Source organism: Alexandromys fortis, unplaced genomic scaffold, assembly GCF_014885135.2.
Source record: "Alexandromys fortis isolate MF-2015 unplaced genomic scaffold, M_Fortis_MF-2015_v1.1 scaffold_143, whole genome shotgun sequence".
In the NCBI taxonomy this organism is placed as follows: Eukaryota; Metazoa; Chordata; class Mammalia; order Rodentia; family Cricetidae; genus Alexandromys; species Alexandromys fortis.
This window is the reverse complement of record NW_026068044.1, coordinates 336,933-361,147: the sequence shown is the minus strand read 5'-3', so window position 1 is coordinate 361,147 and position 24,215 is coordinate 336,933. Positions and strand designations below refer to the sequence as shown.

At 42.9% G+C, this 24,215-nt stretch overlaps 1 protein-coding gene across 4 annotated transcripts in view; it reads left to right on the top strand.

Moving 5' to 3' along the window:
- Myom1 (myomesin 1) overlaps positions 1 to 24,215 on the top strand; it is a 135,256-nt gene that overhangs the window by 76,315 nt on the left and 34,726 nt on the right. For 3 of the 4 annotated variants that reach the window (XM_050166185.1, XM_050166184.1, XM_050166187.1), the window contains 8 exons: positions 2,713 to 2,896; positions 3,217 to 3,391; positions 5,236 to 5,357; positions 6,662 to 6,952; positions 8,692 to 8,888; positions 11,999 to 12,125; positions 14,240 to 14,424; positions 18,218 to 18,332. In XM_050166185.1, the coding sequence (XP_050022142.1) occupies positions 2,713 to 2,896; positions 3,217 to 3,391; positions 5,236 to 5,357; positions 6,662 to 6,952; positions 8,692 to 8,888; positions 11,999 to 12,125; positions 14,240 to 14,424; positions 18,218 to 18,332 (1,396 nt within the window). The remainder of the gene's footprint in view (positions 1 to 2,712; positions 2,897 to 3,216; positions 3,392 to 5,235; positions 5,358 to 6,661; positions 6,953 to 8,691; positions 8,889 to 11,998; positions 12,126 to 14,239; positions 14,425 to 18,217; positions 18,333 to 24,215) is intronic. The other variant, XM_050166186.1, reaches the window with a different exon arrangement.

Here is a 24,215-nt window from a genome sequence, read left to right as displayed (position 1 = left end):
TATATATATTCACATTTCCTGCCTGGCTTTCCTATGCGAAGCCATTGACCGAAACAGCTTTATTCAAAGCAACACATACACAGGACATCCCACATCATAGTTGGATGGAAGAGAAGATAATATTTAAGAGTATGGCATTTTATGGAGAAGCTGCACAGGGTGTTTTCTACTCTTACAGCATCCAGGATGCTGGAGAAATAAGGATGCAGACGATGTTAAGAGGCCTAGGATGCAATTGCAGAATTCTCTAAATATCCAGCAATTCTACTATGAGTCTAATTATTTCTGATGAACCATTTATGAGGTGTTAGTCTTTGCAGAGGTTCACCTACTGGCATGTTTTTCACCCACCTAAAATGTTTATACAGCACAGTATTATCTCCTGCGCTTGTGTTTGCTGGAACTTTTACCTGGGATTTGTGCATAAACTGTGAACGGGTCTGTCATGTTACAGGCTTATAGTCAAACATTGAAGTCATGCCTATGATTCCTAAGATGGTTGAAACTGAGGTCTCAATAGTGAAAGAACTGGGTGAATCAGGGTCTTCCTTTTAAACTCCCCTATCCTAATGCGTTCTTTTCAGCCCCCAACCTTTCCCTCAGATATTTCACATCTTGGGTACTTTCTCTCATTTCCCTTTCAAAAATCTGGTTATGTCAGGCACAAAGCAGTGTTACTTGCTAGTGCGGCTCCTGTCTATAGAAGTAAAAATAAGAGGGTTTGCCAGAGGCCATCACTGGACTGCACGTTTAGTTAACTCTCTAATTCTTAAAAGAAACCCTGTTAGGGTCATACTTTTGTTTTCATTATACCTCTTTTATAGATAAGGAAACTGAATAATTGATGTGACTTATACTTTTCTCCAGATTGCACAGTAGGTACAAGGCAGAAGTAAGATTCGAACATGGATAATCTTGGCATAGGGCCATAAATCCAGCTATAGGCTGAACATTTGTAATTTAAAAATCCAAATTCAATATCCAACAAGACACTCAAAATGTTTTGGATTTTGGATTGGGGATACTTAAATAGTAAAGTATATGTAGATTTTTCTCACACACGCGCATACGTGCACACACGCGCGCGCACACACACACACACACACACACTTGTGGTTCCACGCCTTTGAAATAAGAGGCACTCTCCCTGCATTGTTTGAACTGCTTCCAAAGCTGAAGTCTGCTCCTCTCAAGAATGGTGGGATTGCCGCTGAGAGGGTTAGTTATGATGGCTTACATCATCCATAGCACAGAGAAAGTAACTATTGTTTTTATTATGAAGGTAAAAATGATGAATGATTACTTATGCATTCCCCTGAGGAGGTATGTCAAGAATATAAAGATGTGGGGGCAATTTCATCACTCCTAGGGGCAGATCACACGTACAAATGACACATTATCATGAAATATATCGCAGAAACACTAGAGTTTCGCCTTGATAAATTTGCCTCATAACAGATGATAACAAGGAGGTCGAGAGCACTCATTTCACATTCCAAGGCCACCCAGCTCATTACTAACTAGAATCAGACCCTTGGGTCCCTTCTGCTGTGCTACTGAATACATCCCATGTCAAGTCAGTAGTGGTCACGTTGAATAGTGTGGTACAAACTTCTGTGTCGTCTTTGACAGCCTCCGTGCCTGTCATAAAATGTAGATTTCTGAAGATTATTTTGAAAATGATTTTTTAATCTATAGCACACTCAGGCAAGAGCAACAAAATTTGTGCTTTTGCTGATATCGAGCAGAGCTGGATGGTAGGGTTAGAGAAAGCCTATGACTTGTCTTATGACTGTGCTGACTAACTCCCGCCAAATCGTGATTCACCTCTTCATCCAAGTCACTGGGGGTCATATTTTAAGGATAAGATTTATTTATTCACTTTTTTTTTTTGACAGAGTCTAACTCAGCATCCCAGCCGAAGTCCCTGTGTGGCTCAGAGTGGTTTTACACTCACGGCTATTCTCCTGCTTCAGCCTTCTGAGGGCTGAGATGACATACATGTAGCCCCATACCTTCCAATATATTTAAATTTGTTTTTAAAATATATTTTATGGTTTATTCTAAAATTTGGACACATTTTCACAGAGGAGCATCTTTTTATCTCCATAATCAGAGAAGAAACTTTGAGTGTCCTTCTGGGCTGAGGCAGGACAGTGAGCAAGGAGGTCCCTTGAGCTCATGGAATTGACTTTCCGGTAGAGGAGAGAGCAAATGAACAAGTTTCCAATAGTGACACACGGCAGGGCAAGAGCTAGAGGGTGATGAGAGAAGGACCAGACTCTTCTGAACTGGTGAAGGCAGGGATGTATCCAGGCCTTTCTGAGGAGGCGGCAGCCAGATGTGCACCAGAAGGATGCCCTGAGTCATAACCTCAACTAAAATAACATCCATAGCAAAATTGCACAAATTTAGGTATTGAAAACAGTTCATTGAAATGATGACCTCTACCCTAAGACCTAGAAAAATAGCTAACCTTGAAATAAAGACTTCTTTAAGTAGACTGACAAATATGTTTATGTACAAGTGAAGTGAAGTAAGTTTATCACACGGCTCAAAGCCACAGCTGATGTGGAAGTCTGTGGCATTCAGCTGTCCTTTCCCACACCTCCTCTCCAGCCCAGCTCTAGAAACAGGGGTGGTTGTTGGCAGGTAAGTGTGAGTCCCTCTGTGCTCCGGGGGCTTCCAGTGATGTCACTGTTCCTGCTGCAGTGTGACGTGGGGACAGAAAACTGGCAGCGTGTCAACACAGAACTCCCCGTGAAGTCGCCTCGCTTCGCTCTGTTCGACTTGGTGGAGGGGAAATCTTACCGCTTCCGCGTCCGCTGCTCAAACTCGGCAGGAGTCGGTGAACCCTCAGAGGCAACAGAAGTGACCATCGTAGGGGACAAACTTGGTAAGTGTGGGATCAGACTGAGCGACCGTGGCATGGTGGCGAGAGAAAATCCCAAGCCAAGAATAAAATAGTGTAGTTTTGCTTATGCAAAGTAAACTTCATGAATTTTGACAGCTAAGACTATTCTTCAGTGTCCATAGGTATTTCATTTACTGTTATGCTTCCTAAATAACATTTTGAGCAGAATACATTATAAAACAGAGCAAATGTATGTTTAACATGATGTGTAAACATTTGTGCACGTGTGCTTGCACGTATGCAATGGGAAAGAAGTATGCTAAACCACCTTGAGTCTGATCATCATTTTCTCTTTTACATAGATATCCCCAAGCCCCCTGGAAAAATCATCCCAAGTAGAAATACAGATACCTCAGTGGTGGTCTCTTGGGAGGAGTCCAAGGATGCCAAAGAACTAGTTGGTTACTACATCGAGTCTAGTGTGGTTGGCTCTGGCAAATGGGAGCCCTGCAACAACAACCCTGTGAAGGGCTCACGGTAATGTGTGTGTGTGTGTGTGTGTGTGTGTGTGTGTGTGTGTGTGTGCGTGTGTGTGTGTGCTCCAGAATTACTATAAGCCACATGCAGTGCATACAGCCGGTAGAGGAATAACACACATGGGCTTAGAGAGAGGACCAAGCAGTCAGAAGTGTATACTGCTCTTGCAGAGGACCCAAGTTCAGTTCCTAGCACCCATGTTGGATGGCTCACAGTCACGGATAACTCCAATTCCAGGGGTCTGATAGTTTCTCCTGGCCTCACCTCCATACGCAGGCACATTCTCTCCCACCACCCACATGTATAGATATAGTTAAAAAAATCTTTTTAAGAACACGAATACACATTTACTTTAAATAGCCAAATGAATTTAAAGCTGAGCATGTCTAATGCAATACATTTGGAAACAAAGACTTGTAGTGTTAAATACTTAAAAGAAACACAGAATATCATTCAAAAGTTCATTTTCTGTTCTTTTCTGATTCTTTCTGTTTGAATTATCTTTTCCCATTGTTCCTCTCTGAACTTTCACATGTGAGACCTAACAGGCTGTACCAAACATGGTATTTTTAAAAGAACAGAAAATGGAATATTAGCACTTCCCAAGTTCTGCACATCACCGTAATCAAGCCCAGGACCAGGCAGAGGGAAAGCGCCATCAAAACAAGGGCATCCTGATAGTTTTCCTTTTCTCTCTGTTTTCAGTGTGGGGAGAGTTGTTTGTCTTGCTTTTAATTATTTTCTCAGCCAGTTGAGCCTGCTTTATTTAGGGCCAACTTGAGACGTGGTCCCTAGGAAGAGTCTGATGGGCTTGTTGGCAGCTTCCGTCTTAGCCCTTTCCAAAGGCTGCACACTCCCAGAGAATCTGGTTCCCAATGGAACCGGACCCCAAGAGGCTGGAGACCAGCAGATAAAGGAAGACAGCAGTGTGCTCCACACAGCATTCATTCCTTTCACTGAAATAGCCGCGCATTCCATCTTCATCTTGGGGCAGTCAGGAGCCAATGAAGGGCAGACACCGTTGTTAGTCTTCTTCATACCCGTGGTAACTATTCCGATGTCTTCACCCCTAAGGTGTTCAATAATATTCACCCAACCAAGTAGACGCTAGACTGAAAAGTACGGCTCCCTTTATCAACTGCTCAACCAGTGAGTGGGATAGAGTCTTAGCAGACCTGTTATTTCCTGGGTTACAATCTTCAAGGCCGACTTAATGTTACGTTGATTCATGAAATGCTACGTACAGCTGTCACCGCCGTTGAGGAGGAGAGTGGTTTTGAATGGGAGACACCATGGGTTCGTACTCTATTGTTGGATCTTGATATCCAAGAGGTAATTCTGGGAACCATTTTTCACTTTATTTCAGATTCCAGTGTAATTTCTCATGCGACGATGCCTTCCCTGGCATAAAGAAGGTAGTGGTTAGGTGTCTGTGACAGGATTTATCAGTACCTTACATTTTAAGTATATACCTGAAATAGCTACTCATGATATTGTCAACACACCTATTATTCACTATGTGCTTCCTTTGTTCAGACCTACTACTGTATTTTAAAGACCAGATAGCTCACCTTTATGCAGAATCAGTATGTGGTAGGTAGTATCATTGTTCCCTGTTGAACATTTTCTGATGAACATTCAAGGTAAGTCAAGACTCCTAATATTTTTTTGACAGAGCAAATTTTAAAAATTGCCAAAATTGCCTTTTTATCTAAGGTGCATATGTTACCTGAAGGTCTCATTTTTGAAAATGAATCTTTCGTAAAGCCAGGCCATTCAGTTAAGCTGCTAGTCATTTTGCCTCACCCTCCTCGGAAAGTCTCTGAAAGCTCTCTCCTCTTTAGATTTACTTGCCATGGATTGGCCACGGGTCAGAGCTACATCTTCCGGGTCAGAGCAGTGAACGCAGCTGGACTTAGTGAATACTCCCAGGATTCGGAAGCTATCGAAGTCAAAGCTGCTATCGGTAAGCTCCTTCTTTGTAATTTGGCCGAAGGGAAGAATGAACTTTCCAATTCTCCATCAAGTCTATAAATGGTTTGAAGTTCCTAATTCCACTCCATGATCCCGCAGTTAAACAGTCACTTTCTCTTGGCTCCAGTTGACAGCGACCCTTCCATAGCTGGTGTGTTACAGATTTCATCACTTACCGGTGTCTGTGCATCTGCAGTGTTTCCCCAGACACTCCCCACCGTAGGAAACTTCATTCTAACTTCATTCCATCCCGGGACCTGGCGGACCGTCCCGCTGCCATGAAGGGGTACATCACCGTAACTCTGCCATCTTGTACTTAAAAGCCATTTCGTCCGCAGCAGAGCTCGGCTTCTTTTTCCTAACAGTGCATTACCATGCTTCTTATAAAGCCTCTAAAACTCATGCAAGACACATGGGGTTGCTTAATCATGTCTCATCTGTTTGCAAAATAACAGAGTAACATAATTAATAAGGTAATTATATGTATCTATGTGTTATACCTTCCAATCTTGGATGGAATGGGGAAGAGACCCAGCTAATCCAGAAAAAAAAAAGGAAATAAAATCTGTAATATGCTAACATATTAATAGGAATACTTGACTGAGTATGTATCTCAGTACTAGAGCGCACAGATGATGTGTAAAGCCCTAGTACCACTGTGAAAAGAAGAGGCGGGTGCACTGATGCATACACCTGTAACCGTAACAACTGAGGAAGCCGAAGCAGGAAGACTAAGAACTCAAGGTCAGCCTGGGTTACATACCAAGACCCTGTCTCAAAATTCAAAGCAATAGGACAACAACCACCACAACTATATTTAACATTAGTTTTCTTCTTTGACATTATTTTAAGTAGACAGTAGCAGACATGTCCTTTTGGCAGTTGGGAGGTACAGTTCGTTACTGTTGCACTAACGGTCATGATTCTGCTATACAGCTAGGATCTTTAATATTGTGTCTCGTGAATTTTGTGGTCCTTTCTCTATTATGTTAACTATTAGAGCATACATTTCTCAAGAATTGCTTTTCCCTGTATAAACTAAACCCTTCGGGCTGGTTCCGCAAGAAGAAATGGTTCCTGTTTTGTCTGTGGCTTGGTTTTGCTCTTGTTTCTTCTTCTTCTTCTTCTTTTTTCAAAATATGGAGACGTTGAAATGTTCCCTGGTGTAAATGATGCTAAACCAAGATTGTTTTCTGCTCTGCTTATAGTCCTAATGCGTCTGTTTGTTCTGTGATCCAAGAGTAACACGTACAGGGTCTGGCTCACGTCGTCGTTTCTGTTGTCTGGTGACTGTAGGGGGAGAAGTGTCTCCAGATGTGTGGCTTCAACTGAGGGATGCACCTGCTGGACTAACAGACTTCAGGGGGGGCGTGAATGGAGCCTCCCCAGCAACCTCTCAAAAAGATGCTTTGCTCAGTAGCAAACCTAACAAACCTTCAGCACCCAGTAGCCCTTCCCGCTGGGGCCAGGCAGAAGTGAGTACAGTAAGTGAATCAGTTCAGGAGGAGCTCAGCCCGCCATCACAGAAGGCAGCTCCCAAGGAGCAAAGTAAACCTGAGCCCCCGCAAAAGAAGAAGGACCCAGTAGGTGAGAACTGCCAAGTCCAGCTCTCCATCTGTCTCCATCAGTGTCCTCACCTCTCATTGTCCAGATCATATGCTTCATCCGTGTTCGGTCCTCATTTGTTGGTTCTGAGTTTGTGTTTCTATTCAGCATGCTTTCATCTAATACACTGTCAAAGTCACTATCAAATGTGGGATTGACTTTTATGCACTATCTCTTCTTCTTAGCCACGACAAAATGTTTACAGACCTTTTTGAATGAGGGGAGATACCCTAGGTCCTAGACATGAGGGTAGGAAGGACTTGATGATTACCCCAGCTGTATGAAGCTGATTGATCTTGACATGAGCATGCTCATGCTCAGAACATGTAGAGGAAAACATTTCGTAAAGAAGTGACAGAGTTATTACCTTCCATTGTTCAACTCAGGCTTTTAAGTGATCATTCGTACTTCATTCAGATCACTAGTTCTTAGCAGCTCCAAAACGTTCGGAATGGTATTGTAGCTATAGAGAACTATGTTCCGTGAGGCATGATACTTCTTCCCAGAAGGGGCTCCTGGAAGATGGCTTACTAGAAAGCTAAATGTGAGTGGCTGGTGCTGTGGGCTACGTGTGTGTTCTAGGAGACAATGTTGCATAAAGTGCGGACATATTTTAGGTGCCTCTTATCTGTTCCCCATCTCTAACCCACCCCAGCTTTTATAACTCCTCTACTTTTTTGCTGTGACCCCTTTTTCATCCCATTAACTAAGAAGAAATGTAATAGTCACGTTAGGGTCCATCCTTATAAGTGATCTGAGAGAGAAAAGAGATAGATAGATAGATAGATAGATAGATAGATAGATAGATAGATAATAGATAGATAGATGATAGACAACTTTATTCTCAAGGTTTTCTTTATTCTGAAAGTTGTTTTGAATAGGAATGTGATCATTTATGTAACTCTTATAATCCAAACAAATCTTTGGAAATTTCCTTGATGTACTGCATGTCTAGATAGATTTCTTGCTATCAATGTATCTTTATTTCTTCATTGAAAAGTATCAATGGTCAAATGTAAAGGGAACCAGCAAAGCCATGTAAGTGTACAAGGAGTTTTGAAATATCCTTCAGATAGTTTTCTAGCTAGGCACTAACAATGCAATGATCACTACATAGTATCTTGTGCTATGTGAAACATTTTAGCACCAGGAATCTAAAATCACAGGAGTGATTTTAAAACATTGTGATAAACATATATCTACCAAGAAGAAGCCACAGGACAGATTGTGTCTTGTGCTAGAGAATATTTTTAAAGGTGTGTTTAACTGAGATGTAGGATATTTTCCTGACTGGAGTGTACACAAAGCCTCGGGGTAAGTGCCCATGAATATGAAACCATCGGAACTGTATGGAGATGCCAAATAAGCAAACCGAGACCGAAACCAAGATACGTACACATTCTGTTTTCATCGGAGATCAAATAAAAACAAAACCATCTTGAGGAAAATATTTCTTCCTGTGGGAAAAAGACCATATTTTGAGGACATAGCATTTTGCCAGATGTGTTTTTTAAAGCTCAGTTCAGTGATTTCAGTACACTTTCTCGATGTCTATGTTTTTTTCTCATACACCAAGTCAGGTGCCAAGTTTCAGCTCAATCTCACATTTTCATTGTATACTACAACCAGCACCCTCATGCATGGCACACCAGGTAGGGATGGTGAATGTATACAGAATTGTAAGTGCATTTTCCTCTTACGAACTGTTTATATCACAACAGCGGCACCATCTCCACCCTATGACATCACTTGTCTTGAAAGTTTCCGGGACTCAATGGTTCTTGGATGGAAGCAACCAGATACAACTGGAGGGGCAGAGATTACGGGCTACTATGTGAACTACCGTGAGGTAATCGGTGGGGTGCCAGGAAAGTGGAGAGAAGCCAACATCAAGGCCGTCAGTGATGCAGCATACAAGGTAAGCAAGCCTGTGTCTCTGTGGTGGGCTGCATCCTGCGAATGAGACGGTGCTTGTGTGTACACACCCAGGACCTGTTAAAGGGTCTGTGTCATTCTGCCAGTGTTCATCGTCAACACTGGTGTGACTTTGTGAAAAATATCCCTTGGTAGATAAGATTAGTATTGCTAGCTAAGCAGGGTAAGCATGATTTTTTTCTTTTAGAATATTTACTTCAAAATGTGCATTTATTTTGAAAACTGGTATTTTCTTTCAAAACTTATAAATCATCAGTGATCATTTCACTAGCTTCAGACATTGCTAGATCCTATAACTCTGGATTTTTTTTTTCAATTTTCACAGTTAAACTCATGATGACATGGCCAGCTTACTTGACCCTCCTCCTATAATGTGGCTGTGATGGCCAGAAAGGGGAACAGATATTCTCCTGTTGGGGAGCCCTCTACTACACTACCTGCCACAGATCCTCAGTGGCTCTCTCTGTCGGCACAGCTTTGGTAGAGCATCACCTGCTGGGCCCAGTTGCCAGCTCCCCAGCACTCACAGACACCTACACAGTCAAAGTCCAGAACAAGGCCAGAGCAGGCCAGGAAATAGTCCACCTGGAAGTCAGTGCCACACTCTAGCTAATATTTGAAATGTATGAAATGTCACACACAGACCAGGATGCTGACACAAAATATTCTATTTGTTTTCTGTCACAAGTTTTCTTCATGTGGCCCAGGCTAACCGCAGACTTGCAATTCTTCTCCTTACCCTCCAAAGTACTAGTACTGTAGGCATGCATCACCCCACCCAGCTACAAAGTTGTATCCTTGAATTCTTCCATGTTGCTATGTACAGCTATTTTAAAATTACATATGGTATTCCACCATGTGGCTTTACCATAATATGCCTTCCATTCCTTATTGATTGCCGTGTAGTTTATTTATTTATTTATTTTTTTACTACATCACACAATATAGCAATGAACATACCTGATAGTACCTATAAGCAATGGTTTCTCTAAGCGATTACCAAAGTAGAGTTGTTGAGTCCGTGGCTCTGTTTTTCTTCCACTTTTTCTCTGTACTGCTTCCTAAAGTGTGTAGTTCCTACTCTGCATCCTTGCCCACATTTTGCTGTTCAGACATCCTCAGTTTTGATCATCAGAGTGTCAAATGGGTTTAAATGTCTTTTCCTGTATATAGGCTTCATTTTTATTTCCTCCTTCATAGCATGCCTGCTCGTAGTTTTGCCCATTTTTCTCATGGCTTCCTTACTGAACTGCAGCAACCTTTAGTGCTGTAAACATGGTCAGTGATCTTGTGCCCTTTTGAGGAAAGGCCTCCTTTGTGCCAGGATCACAGAGTTTCTGCACTTGAAGATGATCTGGACCGGTTGTTCTCAACCTGTGGGTCACAGCCCCTTTGAGGTCAAACTAACCTTTTACAGGGGTTCTAAGACCATCTGAAAACGCAGATACTTAGATGATGATTCACAACAATGGCTGGTGTTTACACGGCATGTAACTTTTCATTGTTTAATTTTCGATCTTTCTGTAATACTTTTTATGCATCCCTTCAAAATAGCCCAACATTAAGTCACGTGGCATAGGCTTACAATCCTAGCACTCTGCAAGTAAGGTAAGAATTTAAGACCAGCCTGAGCTCTAATGACACTCTGTAAAAGAAGAAAAAAAAAGGCATAGTTCAAGCTGGGGCAGTGGTGGTGCACACCTTAAATCCCAACACTTGGGAGGCAAAGGCAGACAGATCTCTGTGAGTTTGAGGCCAGCCTGGTCTATAAGAATTGGTTCTAGGTCAGGCTCCAAAACTACAGAGAAACCCTGTCTCAAAAAAAGCAAAAAAAAAAAAACAAAAAACAAAAAACAAAAAAAACACACACACACACAAAAACAAACAAAAAAATAAAACCAAAGTATAGTTCCATTTGTCTGACAGTTTATATTTTATGTCGTGTAGGAATATTAACCTTATTTTAACCTAATCACCTAATTTTGTACTTTCTATTGGATCTGTTCTTTATTGACTACTTTTGGATATTTAAAACGTTTGTATAGATTTGTTAATTTTGTGTGTACCCACCTATCGAGAGGTCAGAGAACACTCACATCTTGTGGTGCTGGGGATTGAACTCATGGTGTCCGGCTTGGCAGTGTCTTTATGCACTGAGGTCTTGTACTGGCTCTGGGCATAGTTTAAACATTGCATCTCCTCCTACTCTGCCTTGAAAGATAGATCCTGTGATTTGGGGTCGATCTTTCTAATTATATCATAGGTCCTGGGATTTCAGATCATCTTTGCAAATCTATCATAGATCCTGTGATTTGGGGGTCTCTCTTTCTAATTATATCATAGGTCCTATGATTTCAGATCTATATTTGCAAATATATCATAGATCCTGTGATTTGGGCTCTGTCTTTCCAAATATATCATAGATCCTGTTGATTTCTTATGGGTAGCTGAACACATTTAGAATTCATTGTTATTCTCTTTCTTTTACCCTCATTTCAGAAACATAAAACCTCAAAGTATGTCATTTACCCTCTTCCTGGTTTGTATGCTACTATATTTTATTGACTTGTGAATTTTAATATTATTAATTACCTGGGCCTTTGGTTTGTTTCTGCTTTGTCTTGTTTTGAGACAGGGCCCTGGCAGTCCTGGAACTAGCTGTCTTGTCCAGGAAGGCCTCAAACTCATAGAGATCCACCTATGTCTGCCTCCCAAGTGCTGAGAGATTAAAGTTGTCCAACACCACTCCTGGTACAATTACTGTTTTTTAATTTTTTTTATTTGTGTGTATGTGTGTATATCTGCTTGTCTGAATAGGCACTATGTGCGTGCCAGTACGCTTAGAGGCCAAGAGAGGGCATCAGATTCCCTGGAACAGGATACAGGAGAGTGTTCTTTAGGCTACAGGCAGGAATGTGATTATAAAAGGGTGTGATTTACTGGGGTCACCTTAGGATATATCCAACATGTAGAGTACATAGGTTAAATGTTAGGCACACGGAATAAAACTAGATCACCATAGGGTATGTTTGTGACACAGAGTCAAATAAATAAAACGCTGAACAACTGCTTGTGATGTTATCAATGTTATAGATTGACAACTTGAAGGAAAACACAGTGTACCAGTTCCAAGTGTCAGCCATGAACATCGCAGGGCTGGGGGCCCCCTCTGCAGTGAGTGAGTGCTTCAGGTGTGAAGAATGGACCATCGCTGTCCCAGGTAAAGTGCAAACCGTGCCTTTCCTCCAGCAAAATCCACAAGCGGGAGTTAACTAAAGTACTACCCAGATGGCACGTAAGAGACGAGAATATGCTTGCTATCCTTACCTAAAATATTTCATGATCGCATTAAATAATAGGTGAATGATAGCTAGCAATGTAAACTTGAAAATTAATTCCCCCTGCTACTCTTTCAACTGAGACCCATAGCTGCCGTTGCCCAGCCTCTGTTTGGAGGACTGGCAGAAGCACAGTTTGGGTGAGCATGTGGAAGGGCTTCCAGACTTTTCCTTTGTCTCTTAAAGGCCTCTTGAGAGAATCAGTTCATATCCCACAGCAGATTTATTATTATTTATTTATTTATTTATTATTAGAACCACTTCCTGTGTCCTTCACAGCTGCGTTGCTTTGAAGCGCTCATCTATCAAAACCTACTCTCCTTCTGGAGACCCAACCAAGATGGTGGCTTCTCCCTGTTGTCTGTCCTCCTCCCTTGTCGTAGTTCTACATGGGCTTATCGTACCTACCCAGGATGTGTGCCTGCCTCTCTCCTAAGCTCTAGCATCTCTATGTTCACACACCATCCTCTTCCCTCAGCAGTCTGGGAATCTGGTCTGCTGTGGAGGTTTATCATGGAGGTGGTTGTGTACATGAGGAAGAAAAAAAAGAAGTAAGCAGAAAAACCTACTCATGTTTACATCTCATAGAGTGCCATAAAACCAAACACATACAAATACCAACTACAAACAGACTTCCTAAGTATCAAGGTCCCAACTAGTAATATGCACATTGTAAGTGATCTAACTTTGCTTCTGGTTTTGGCATTGATTCCCAAAACCTAAATATTCTGAATGACACAGGACTCCTGGCTTTAATCATCAACATATCTAATCATTGTCATGATATAATCATAGATTTTATAAACACTCTAGGCCACATGAATACACCCTGTGTGGACAGCCACCTTGCCTACTCCACTCACTCTGCCACTCCTTCCTCTGTCTGAACCCTGTCTACAGAAGAACCCAGCTCCCAAATAACTGAGATGTTACTAATTATAAACACTTGGTCAATAGCTTAGGCTTGTTACTCGCTAGTCCTTACAACTTAACCCATATCTATTGATTTATGTTCTGCTGTGTGGCTCATGGCTTGTTACTTCATTTTCTACATGGCCTGCTCCCTCAGAGTCTGGCTGGTGACTCTGCCTCCTTCCCATGGTTTTCTTAGTCTGGCTTTCTTATTAAACCAATGAGTGCAACATATTTTCACAGTGTACAAAAAGCTTATTCTACAGCATCTCTCCCTTTCGTATAATTAAAAAGGAATGTTTTAACTTTAACATAATAAAATTCTACACAACAAAACAGTCGTGAGGTAAGAATTACAGTTATAATACCTCACAGTCATGAAAAGTCTCGGGGTTTTCTGTATGTCTTTGAAGTGTTTAAAGACTATTTATCTAAATATATGTTTAACCTTGAAAACATACCTAATATGACTACAAATTTGGTTATTTTTATAATCAAAGACCCATATTTTTATTTATATTCTGCCACATGGTTTGATACCTTATGACAGTTGACGTCAGGTCACTGTGAGTCACTTCAGGTGGTTTTGATTGGCTGTCTAGACAGAAGTTGTTATTCGGAAAAAAATATGTAAATCATTTGAATAGCAGACACAAAGATACAAGTGGTGACATCATAGTTCAGACTCTTTAGAAATGCAGCCGTGTACACACATCATAGTGTCTTTTCTTCAGAGTGCTATCAATTCCCTTGCCTTCTGCGGACTGTCTACTAATTGCCCTAAGAGTGATTGAAATCAGCGATGACTCGTCCACCCAAGAACAGCCCGAGGGGTGCTTGATCCAGCTCCAAAGGGCATCTGGGCATGCCCTTGACCACCTGTGCCATAAGTAGTTGCAGAACTTAAGTAGTTGCTATGGAAACTTGCAGTGGTCCCAACATGCGTCTTTCAGGAGACGGAGAGATTGCTGTAGAGAACAGCAGCAGGAGAGTCAGCTGATAGACCCTGGGTGTGGGTGTGAATGTACGCATCGTGAGTCTCCTCGGGCACACTGACTTCTGCTGCTCTCTCTCCCTACCTCAGGACCACCACACAGCCTGAAGCTCAGCGAAGTCAGGAAGAGCTCCCTGGTTCTCCAGTGGGAGCCTCCAGTGTACTCAGGGCGGACTCCAGTCACTGGTTACTTTGTGGACCTGAAGGAAGCCAGTGCCAAGGATGACCAGTGGCGAGGTCTCAATGAGGCAGCCATTGGGAACAAGTATCTGAGGGTGAGAGGATGTCTTTTCCTTCTAAAGAGGAAAGCTACTAACACTAAGCTAACACCGTCAGAGTCAAGTTCATATATCGAGCCCCTGGTAAGATTCCATCCACTTGGCAGCAATTAAGGCTGGGGAATTTTTTGATGCTTGAAATTGTTTGGTGACATTTCACCTGAATTCCTTAATCTGGCTTTGGAAGGCAGCCACCAGCTCCCTCCTCCCTCTCCTTTCCCTCTTTGGCTCCTCGACATACCCCTCTCACAGTTTTTGTTCTGCCCAATCTTAAAACGTTGCTGCTCATTGCTGTCCCCCAAAGGTGACCCCCATTCCTCCTCTAATCGTTTCTGACAGTGCCCTTTCCCTGGAGGGTGCCCTTTTTCAGAGTTCACACTGGTCCTGCTGTAACCGCAGGTTGGCTGGAGTCATGCCCTGTCTCACCCTGCTTACCGGGGCGCGCCTGTGCTCACAGGAGCACTCGGAGCTCCTTGGAATGGCTTCACTCAACTCTTGACCTTTGTCTCAGCCTTACCATGGCGCTGCCTCCAGTTTCCCTGAGTGTGCTCACTGAACCTGTGCCTGCCCGACACAGACGCTGCTTGGACGCAACAGGTTCTCGCACGTGTGCGGGCTGGGAGCTGCAAAGGGGTGTTTTCCCCTGGGCTAGGCACAGATGAGTGCCCAAAGACCCTAAATCCATAGTGGGCAACGATTATGATTCCGTAGTTTATAGCTTAATTAGTGGGACTTTACCACAGCCACGCAGAATTTCCATACTGCATTCCCACGAAGCAGTTCACAACTGTAGTGATAATTAGAGGAGTAAGACAGGAGCGGATGGAAGGAGACAATATAATCCCTGGTGAGATAATAGGAAAGAAAAGAAATCTAAGAGTGTGTGTGCATAGATTGTGAGTTAGTCATGCTCCTGTCCTTGGGCCAGAGTGACGGAAGAGCGCAGGTGTACTGTCTCATCGGTCTCTTCCTTGTGTTACAGAAGCCCAGCTCACAGCCACTCACCACCCATGCAGCAGGTGCACTCGGGACAGGCACCTGGTGACCTCTCTGTTCCTGTTCTGTTCTCAGTGTAGAATTTGGAATACATTGCATTCTGTGCCCTCTGCCAGTGCCCTAGTTTAAGTTCATTTACAGACCGAACTTACTTCAATTTTGAAGTTATTTTTGAAAATTCAGTATCTCAGCTAGGTATGGTGGCAAGCCTGTAATCCTAGCAAGAAAACCAGGAGTTCAAGGTCAGCCTCTGCTAAGTTCCAGGGCCAGCCTGGTCTACACGAGACCTTGTTTCATAAACAAAATCAGAAAGCAAAATTCATTAGTCCCAGTGAGAGCTATCACTGTGTGATCACATTCTGCTGCCATCAGAACCCAGCCCAGCAGTTAGATCTAAAATCTAACAGTCAGAGCATAGCACATTCCGAGTCAAAAAGCTTTGTTGTTTGACTACATGTTCCCCAGCACTGTTTGGTTTAAATCAAATTTTGAATGATGGGGAGAAATTATACCTAAATTCCTTTCTAAAACAACTCTTTTTTAAAATTTTATTGATTTTCATTGAACTCTACATTTTTCTCAGCTCCCCTTCCTATCTTTCTCCTCCCGCTTCAACCCTCTCCCAAGGTCCCCATGCTCCCAATTTACTCAGGAGATCTTGTCTTTTTCTACTTCCCATGTAGATTAGATCCACGTATGTCTCTCTTAGGGCCCTCATTGTTGTCTAGGTTCTCTGGGATTGTGGTTTGTAGGCCGGTTTTGTTTGCTTTATGTTTAAAAACCACTTATGGGTGAGTACATGTGATAATTGTCTTTCTGGGTCTGGGTTACCTCACTCAAAATGATATAAAACAACTCTTTTAAATTATATGTTTTAAAAATAAAAAAGAATTTTGATAATGTCAACAGCATTGTTAATACTAGGAACAGTAACAACACAGAGCCCAAACAACTCACAAAGTTGTGAAACATGTTCTCAGCAACCATCCTGAGCATTTAAACCTGAGGGCTGGAGGACCTCTCTGCCATGCGGAGCACCCGGGTTCAGCTCCGGGCATTCACATGGCCACTCATAACCATGTGTAACTTCAGATTCCGGGGCCCTGATGCCCTCATCTTCTGGCCTTCACAGGCAAGCATGTAGTGCACAAACATACCAGCAGGCAGAATACTCACACACATGAAAACTTAGGAACTAACAAACAAAAAACCCTTGGGCGTAAGGCTGATACTTGCCGAGCCCAGCGAGAAAAGGCACTCGCTGCCAGGCCTGGCTAGCCGAGTTCAGTCCTCAGACCCCACGTGTGGAAGGAGAGAGCCGACTCTCACAGGTCGTCCTCTGTCTTCTGCGTGTGTGCTGTGGCATGGCCGGTATCCCTGTCCACTGCTTATAGACAACAGTAATAAATCGTTTTAAAAGTCAAGGATGTAGAATATTTTTAATTATTTCTGTTAGCATGCAAAGCAATGGGTTTCACTGTAACACTCTTAAACACATATATCATTATCCTTTTCCCCAGCCTCCTCCCAGCTTCCATTGCTTTCTCCCCATGCCCTGTTGCTGCTTCTTTCCCCTTCCTGTATATATCATTTTTATATCCCAGAAGCTCCATTAACCTCTGTTCTTCCCCTTTCTCCTTCACGTTCGGCCTTTTCCTTTCTCTTTCCATGTCCTCCATATGTAAGCATTTACATTTGTGTTCCATGTATGAGAAGAAGCAAGGTCTTCGTCTTTCTGAGACTTGCATGTTTCACTTAGCACCCTGATGTCCAGTTCCACCCATTTCTCATTTTTTTTTTTTGAGACAGGGTTTCTCTGTACCTTTGAAGCCTGTCCTGGAACTAGCTCTTGTCGACCAGGCTGGCCTCGAACTCACAGAGATCCGCCTGCCTCTGCCTCCCGAGTGCTGGGATTAAAAGCATGAGCCAACACCAGCCCAGTTTATAATTTCATTCTACAGCTAAATAAAATTCCATTGTATAAATGTATCAAATTTCCTTCATCAATTCAACTGTTGATGGACATATGGGCTGGTTCTCTAAGAGGGTATAGAATTTTAATACACTTAGATTATTCACAAGTGTTTAAGTTCACAGTTATATTAGTCTCCTATTTAGTGAGAAATAGGCATTACATTTACAGGGACAATGTTTATTTATGATTTAGTCCTGTAGTATACTTTTCAATTTTATTTTTATTTTGATGTGAATGAGTGTTCTGACTGCTTGTATGTCTGTGCACTGTGTGTATGCCTAGTGATCACGGAGGGCAGAAGAGTGTGAGATCCCCTGGAGCAGGAGTTACAGACAGGTGAGAGCTGCTATGTGGGTGTTTGGAATCGAAGTGGGGTCCTCTGGAAGAGCAGCCAGTGGTCTGAGCCATCTCTCCAGCTTCTGTAATGAACTTTGGGGCAAATACAAAATGTCTTTTTGCCAAGGGAATCACTGTGGGGTGTGTAACAGAAATGCTATTTTGAACACTCGGTAGTTTATCTTTTGGATCAAAGAATAAAGCAGCTAATTCATCCAACGCATGCATACATTTCGGGAACATGGAACATGTTTCTGATTTGGGAGAGACTATGAGAATGACAGGGCTGGGAGGGATTTTAGCAACTCATCCTCTGACAGCTGGTCCACGGAGAGGCGAGCCCAAAGTCAGAGCCGCCTGGATGGCAGAGGCAGCCCTGGAGCACAAGCCTTGTTTCCTTGACGAGGGATTGACACCTACTGAGGCAGAGCACACCTGCTCTTGTGACATCAGACACTCATCACTCCAAACCTGTGATTCCAGGTGCGAGGCCTCCAGGAGGGTGTCAGCTACGTGTTCCGCGTCCGCGCCATCAACCAGGCGGGGGTCGGGAAGCCTTCTGATCTTGCTGGCCCGGTTGTGGCAGAAACACGTCCAGGTGGGTCCTTACATTCCCATTAATATTCCTCCCCAGCTTAGGGTGTCACTCAGCAGTGGAATGGTTTAACTGTCATGCACAGGAGCCAGAGTTTAATCCAAATACCAAAGAGGAAAAAAGATCTGCTCTTCCAGAGGAACCCCAGTTCGAGTCCAAGACCCACATAGCAGCTCTCAGCTGTCTGTAACTCCTGTTCCAGGGGATCTGACACACTCTTCTGCCCTCCTTGGGCACGAGGTACACACATGGTGCACAGACATACACGCAGTCAAACACTCATTCACATAAAATAAAATTAAAAAGTAAAAGTATATAATAGGACTAAAACATAAATGAACACTGTCCTTATAGATTTAATCCTATTTCTCACTCTCAGACAACAGTAGGTGCCATCTAAGTAGTTGGTACCTATACCCTTAGCATGTGCCAATCACGTATTCCTTTACAGGAGCCTCAGAGTAGGATGAGCCGGGTTTAAAGTAGTCTAGGAGCTACCGTGGCTAGCTAGCATCTAACCGCAAGGTATTCTTCCTGGACCAATTCTAAGCAAGCACCTTCAGGAGACTGTTCCTATTATGACCTGGCCTTTAGCCCTGATGAGGTATTTTCCAGTCGCAGAGGAAGCTCCAATAGCAGGGAGTGGGTGTGCCCTTACACAGGTGGAGACTGTATAGAATTCCACCTCTGAAGTTAGACCACAGGTCAGCACACTTTGTGTTAAAGGAAAGGTAGTATTTCCAGCTTTACAGCCCTATGGTCCTTGTTAACAACCTTGGTCTGCCAGGGCCTGGAGACAACCACAGACAGATAGCTGTGCTCCAATAGGACCTTTTCATGGGCATTACATACATGTGTCATGTAATATCATGCATTCTGCACATTATATAAATAATATAAATTATGCATACTATAACACTTGAATTCCACATCATGTTTCCATACCTTGAAATACTAATCTTCTTTTGATATTTTTCTCAGCTGTTTTTTCTCTGTTTTTGTTTTTGTTTTTTGTTTGTTTGTTTTTTGTTTTGAGGCAAAATCTCATGATGTAGCCCAGGCTGGACTAGAACTTGCTATGTAGACCAAGCTGGCCTTAAAGATATGCCTCCCGAGTGCTGGGACTAAAGGTGTGTGCCACCCTAGCCTTTAAAAAAATCATTTAAAAATACGAAAATCACTATTACTTGTGGGCCATATGCAAAGAGGCAACCGGCCAGATTTAGCCCATCAGCCATAGTTTGCCGTAGGTTAAACTAATAATGGGCCTGTGTGCACGGTTGACTGAGCTAGTGCAGCCCTCTCTACCAGGTTCAAGGAAGCCATGATGTCTCCCGTATTATGAGAGGAAAGCTTCTAGTGCTCATTGCTCAGTTAGTTCCTAATCACTACAAAATGATTAGGAGTTTCATTCTTATTCAGTTTGTTCTGTTTTAAAGTTTTCATTTCTGTTCCCTGAAGTTTCGTAAAACAAAGCACCTTTTGTTTTTATTCGTTCTGGTGTGAGGACTTTTGTTTTAGTGTGCCTCTGTTTTCAGGAGTGAAATGAACACAGGCCAAGTAGAGAATGTCTCTTTCTTTTCCTGGTGAGGAAAACATAAACAGAGAAGCTCCTACTCCTTGAAACTCTGGTTACTTGAAGGCTATCAATAGTGCACCCTCAGAGGAACAGGCTGCCGACGACGTCCCGTTTCTTCACGACTGTTTTCATCTGCTCCTAAGTTAGTTCATACCTAGGTCTTTGACAAAAGTGATCTTTACAGAGTGAGGCCGGGAATGCCACACCGCATAGTAACCTTTGCAGGGTTCCAAAGAAAGCAGAAAACTGCTAGGAAGAGACACACAAAGGCACCAGGATATGTATCTGTAAAGGCTCCCGTGCAGCATCTGCCCCCAGAGAGCATTTATATTACTCTATGCGGGAACTCTCTGTCTAGTAGAGGAAAGCACCTATAAGCTATGGGTTCCCAGCTTGATTAAAGAAAACTCAAATCAATTTCTCAATCCATGCCTTCAGTGAAGGCTGCCAGGGGTAGCCTTAGCATAGCCATCTCTGGGGGGTTGGCTCTTGACCCCCGGGTGAAAGTTTTGTATTACTGATTTGGAACAGGCTCCGAAAGCTCCATCTATGGCCATTCAGTTCCTGGACTTGAACACTCTTCGCTGCTCACAGTTTAGGAAAGAAGTCAAAATGCTCCCCAGTGACCTTTCAGATTTGTTACAGTCAGCAGGCATGTTCACTCTTGCAACAGGACTTTCTCAAGCTGCTGCTGCATGGCGGCCCCTGTATGTGCCCTGGGAGAACCGTATGCTCATCACGCTTATGATCGTGTGGGAACAGTGGAGTCTGGAGCTTGGTATGATGAGAGCTAGGACAGACATTCATAAAATTCTGCAAAGCCAAATAGGCTAGAAACCAGGATTCATGGTTTTGTAAGTTGCTGGCTAACAAAACTTAAATGTAGCCCAAGGCTTTAAAAAAAAAAAAAAAAGCCTTACTTTTACTAAGCCTGCTTTGTGTTAGAATGAATAGGAACAAGAAGGGGGAGAAATGTTATCCAGTTCAAGATTTGGGGTGTGAAACTTGCAAACTTGGTTCAGAAAACACTCTGGTTTCTTTTCAGATCATAGAAATCCTTTACCTTTTTTTATTTGAGAAGAACACCTTCACCTGTGATACATTATTGAATTCTTGGGTAGAAAATAAAGCTTATCAAGTAACAGCACACCACAAATACACCTAACAAGATACTTCCAGTGTAATTGGGTTTCAGCTGAAAGTTCACCTAACCCACTGGAGGCAGCAGGATCACTGGCCCTCCCTTTGAAGTCAAAGATACTCCAAGGAGATGTTGCCCAGCTACAGCTGCGGTCTAACTGTGTTGGTAACAAGAGCCCAGACAACAGCCTAAGTCTGCCTGTAGTGCTTTCCCAAGACACCTGTTAGCTAAAGAAACTACACACACAGCAGGTTAGAGCTATTTAGTAAACTTGGTGATGCCTAAAGAGACATTTTCTTCTTGACGTCTGATTCTTTTAAACAGTATCTACTGTTGATGGCATCGCACTAACAATGGCGGTAGAGGCCAGGTGAGCCAGATCAGATAGGAGACGAGAGGCCTGGCCTAGGGTGATCCGGAGGTCAACAGGTAGGCACTGAAGCTTGCAGGTGTTCTTGCCGGAGAAACAGCAGCAGGTAGGAGAATCAGGGGACGGATAGGAGAAGCCAGACAGCAAGCAGGGCTTCAAGTAGGAGCGCGACACGGGCAGCAGAACAGGTTAGGAGAATGACTTCCCCAAAGGAAATGAGTTGGGGTTCAGCTAGCAGCCAAGTGCACCTTGTAGTTCTAGTGTCTAAATCTTGGTTGACTCGGGACCTGGTACAGCGCTTGAGAAGGCAATGCAGGCTAGGGGCCTCACTGTAGAGACTTCAGGGGTTCTGACTAACTCAGAAAACTGCACTCATACCTAAGTGCCACTTGGACTCCCGCCATAGCAGTTCTCAGTGGTGACTGTGCCTTAGAGTCCTGTCAGGAACTCTGGAAACACTGGCACTCACTCTACTCCAGAGAAATTAAGTAAAAATTAAATTAACCAGGCTTGAATATGTGTTAGACTCTGGCTCCTTTGGAAGAGGAGTCGTATCTTTTCTTCTTTACCCCAAGGGCTTAGCATAGAGCCTGCTATATTGCATAGTAGTTAATCTGTCAGATGAAAAAAATTGCTGCCATGTTAGCTTTCTCATCACCATGACAACTATCTGACGTAAACTTAAAAAGAAGGAAAGATTCACTTTCCTCATGGTTTGAGAGGTTTTAGTTTATGTGGCAAGGAGGACATGATGGAGCAACCAACATTATAACAGGATAGCTAGGAAGGAACAGGAGACAATCTTCAGTGACTTACATCCTCCATGTGGGCCCCAGCTCCTAAGGGCTCTGGGCTTCCCAAAGTAGTACCATGAGCACCACCACATGAGCCTATGGGGGACATTTCATAGTTAAACAATACAACCACCATGTTTTGAGCAGTGTGACTCTTGTACCATCAGAGTGTGCCCGTTATCCTAGGCATCTTATAATTCATGACTGGTTGCGAAGGATGAGAGGGAAAGGCAGGTCCAGTGGAGGCCACAGGGTAGGCACCAAGATGATATGTAAACAGAGGCTTCTGTCCTGCCCAGTCCCGCAGCTGTTCAATCCCAAAGAAACACACAGAGGCCTACTTTAATTATACAATGGTTGGCCTATTAGCTCAGACTTATTATTAATTAGCTCTTACAACTTAAATTAACCCATAGTTCTTGTTTGTGTTAGCCATGTGGGTTGGTACCTTTTATCTTATCTTGCCTCCTCTATGCCTGGGAGGCAACTGCAGACTAAGCCTTTCCTCTTCCCAGAATTCTCTTAGTCTGGTTTCTGCACCTATACTTCAAGCCTGGGTACTGGCCAAACAGTGTTTTATTAAACCAAAATGCGTGACAAATTTTTACAGTGTTTAAGAGCAGTATCCCACAGCATTTCCCCTTTTTTCGAAACAAGAACTCTGACTCTAATCTCCGTTGCTTAGCTTTTTTTCCTGATTATTATTCATAACAACTTGTAACCAACACTTTAAACAAAGATAAACATCCATAATCCATGTTTTGGGAATATGGGTGTAGTTTTCTAGTGCTTCCTGTTGGTCTGGGGAGCTGATAATCTTATGGGACCCTAAAGAAAATTTAGGATTATGTCCAAGTCCTGACTGGAATATTCTGTGAGGCTGGATCATCTCAGCCAGCAGTCTTGAAGCTGTTCTATATGTAGAACTCCAGGAATCTGCAAAAGGGGTCCTCTGAAATGTTGGGTCATTTGGGCCAGCCACTCCTATTAGAGATTTGGGGGGGTCTTCCTTAGTCACACCTGATTTTTCTTAACCCAGAATGAATCTACAGCCTCTCATTTCCTGTGGAAACAAAAGCAAAATCACTTCTTCAAAGTAAGATATCCTTTGACTTAAATGTTGAAGTCAAGGCATTTTTAAAATTTATGGGTTGGATTAATCCAGCAGCTTTTATAAGCAAATGTGTTTTAACAGCTGTTTCTCCTTCCTCAGCAGTCAAACAATTCAAAGACAACACAATGACATACAGTATCCAGATTCTCTGTGTATTTTTTCATCTTTACATGGCTTTAGAATTTTTTTACTCTATTTTTATTTTTAATTTTTGTTTTTTTGAGACAAGGTTTCTCTGTGTATCTTTGGCTGCCCTGGAACTCACTCTGTAGACGAGGCTGGCCTTGAACTCACAGAGATACACTTGCCTCAGCCTCAGCCTCTTAAGTGCTAGGATTAAAAGTGTGTGCCACCACATCTGACTACATTTCTTTCTTTCTTTTTTTAAAAGGACTTTATCCTTTTCCTTTTCTCTCCCAAGCCTACATATATTTTTAAACACACTGCAAACTATTTATCATTTTTTGTCTGAATCTGTCTTTATTGTATATATTCATCTTTTTCTGACCACATAAGTCTTTAATTTGGTAAGGGATATGATTAGGATTAAAGCTGCAGCCTTGCCGCTTGGATCTTCACCACTCCTTGGCTTCCTGCGAGTCCAGCTTCATGACGGAGATACTGGGGGGGGGGGGAGCCATGTTTATTACCACACTTCTGTGGCATTTCAAAGTCCATGCCACCGCTAAGAAGCACGCTGCCAGGCTGCTCATAAACACCATTAAAGTGTTTGGTGGCAGACCCTCTTCAAAGAGCCGCATACTTTTTGCTGCTAAAGCTGAGTCAGGAAGCCTCTCTTAAAGGAGCCGTGCCTCCGCTTGCCTCTTGCAGACAGAGCCCACCTGAGCCAGTGCTGTTCCCAAGATGCCATGCTTCGCTCTGTTCTTT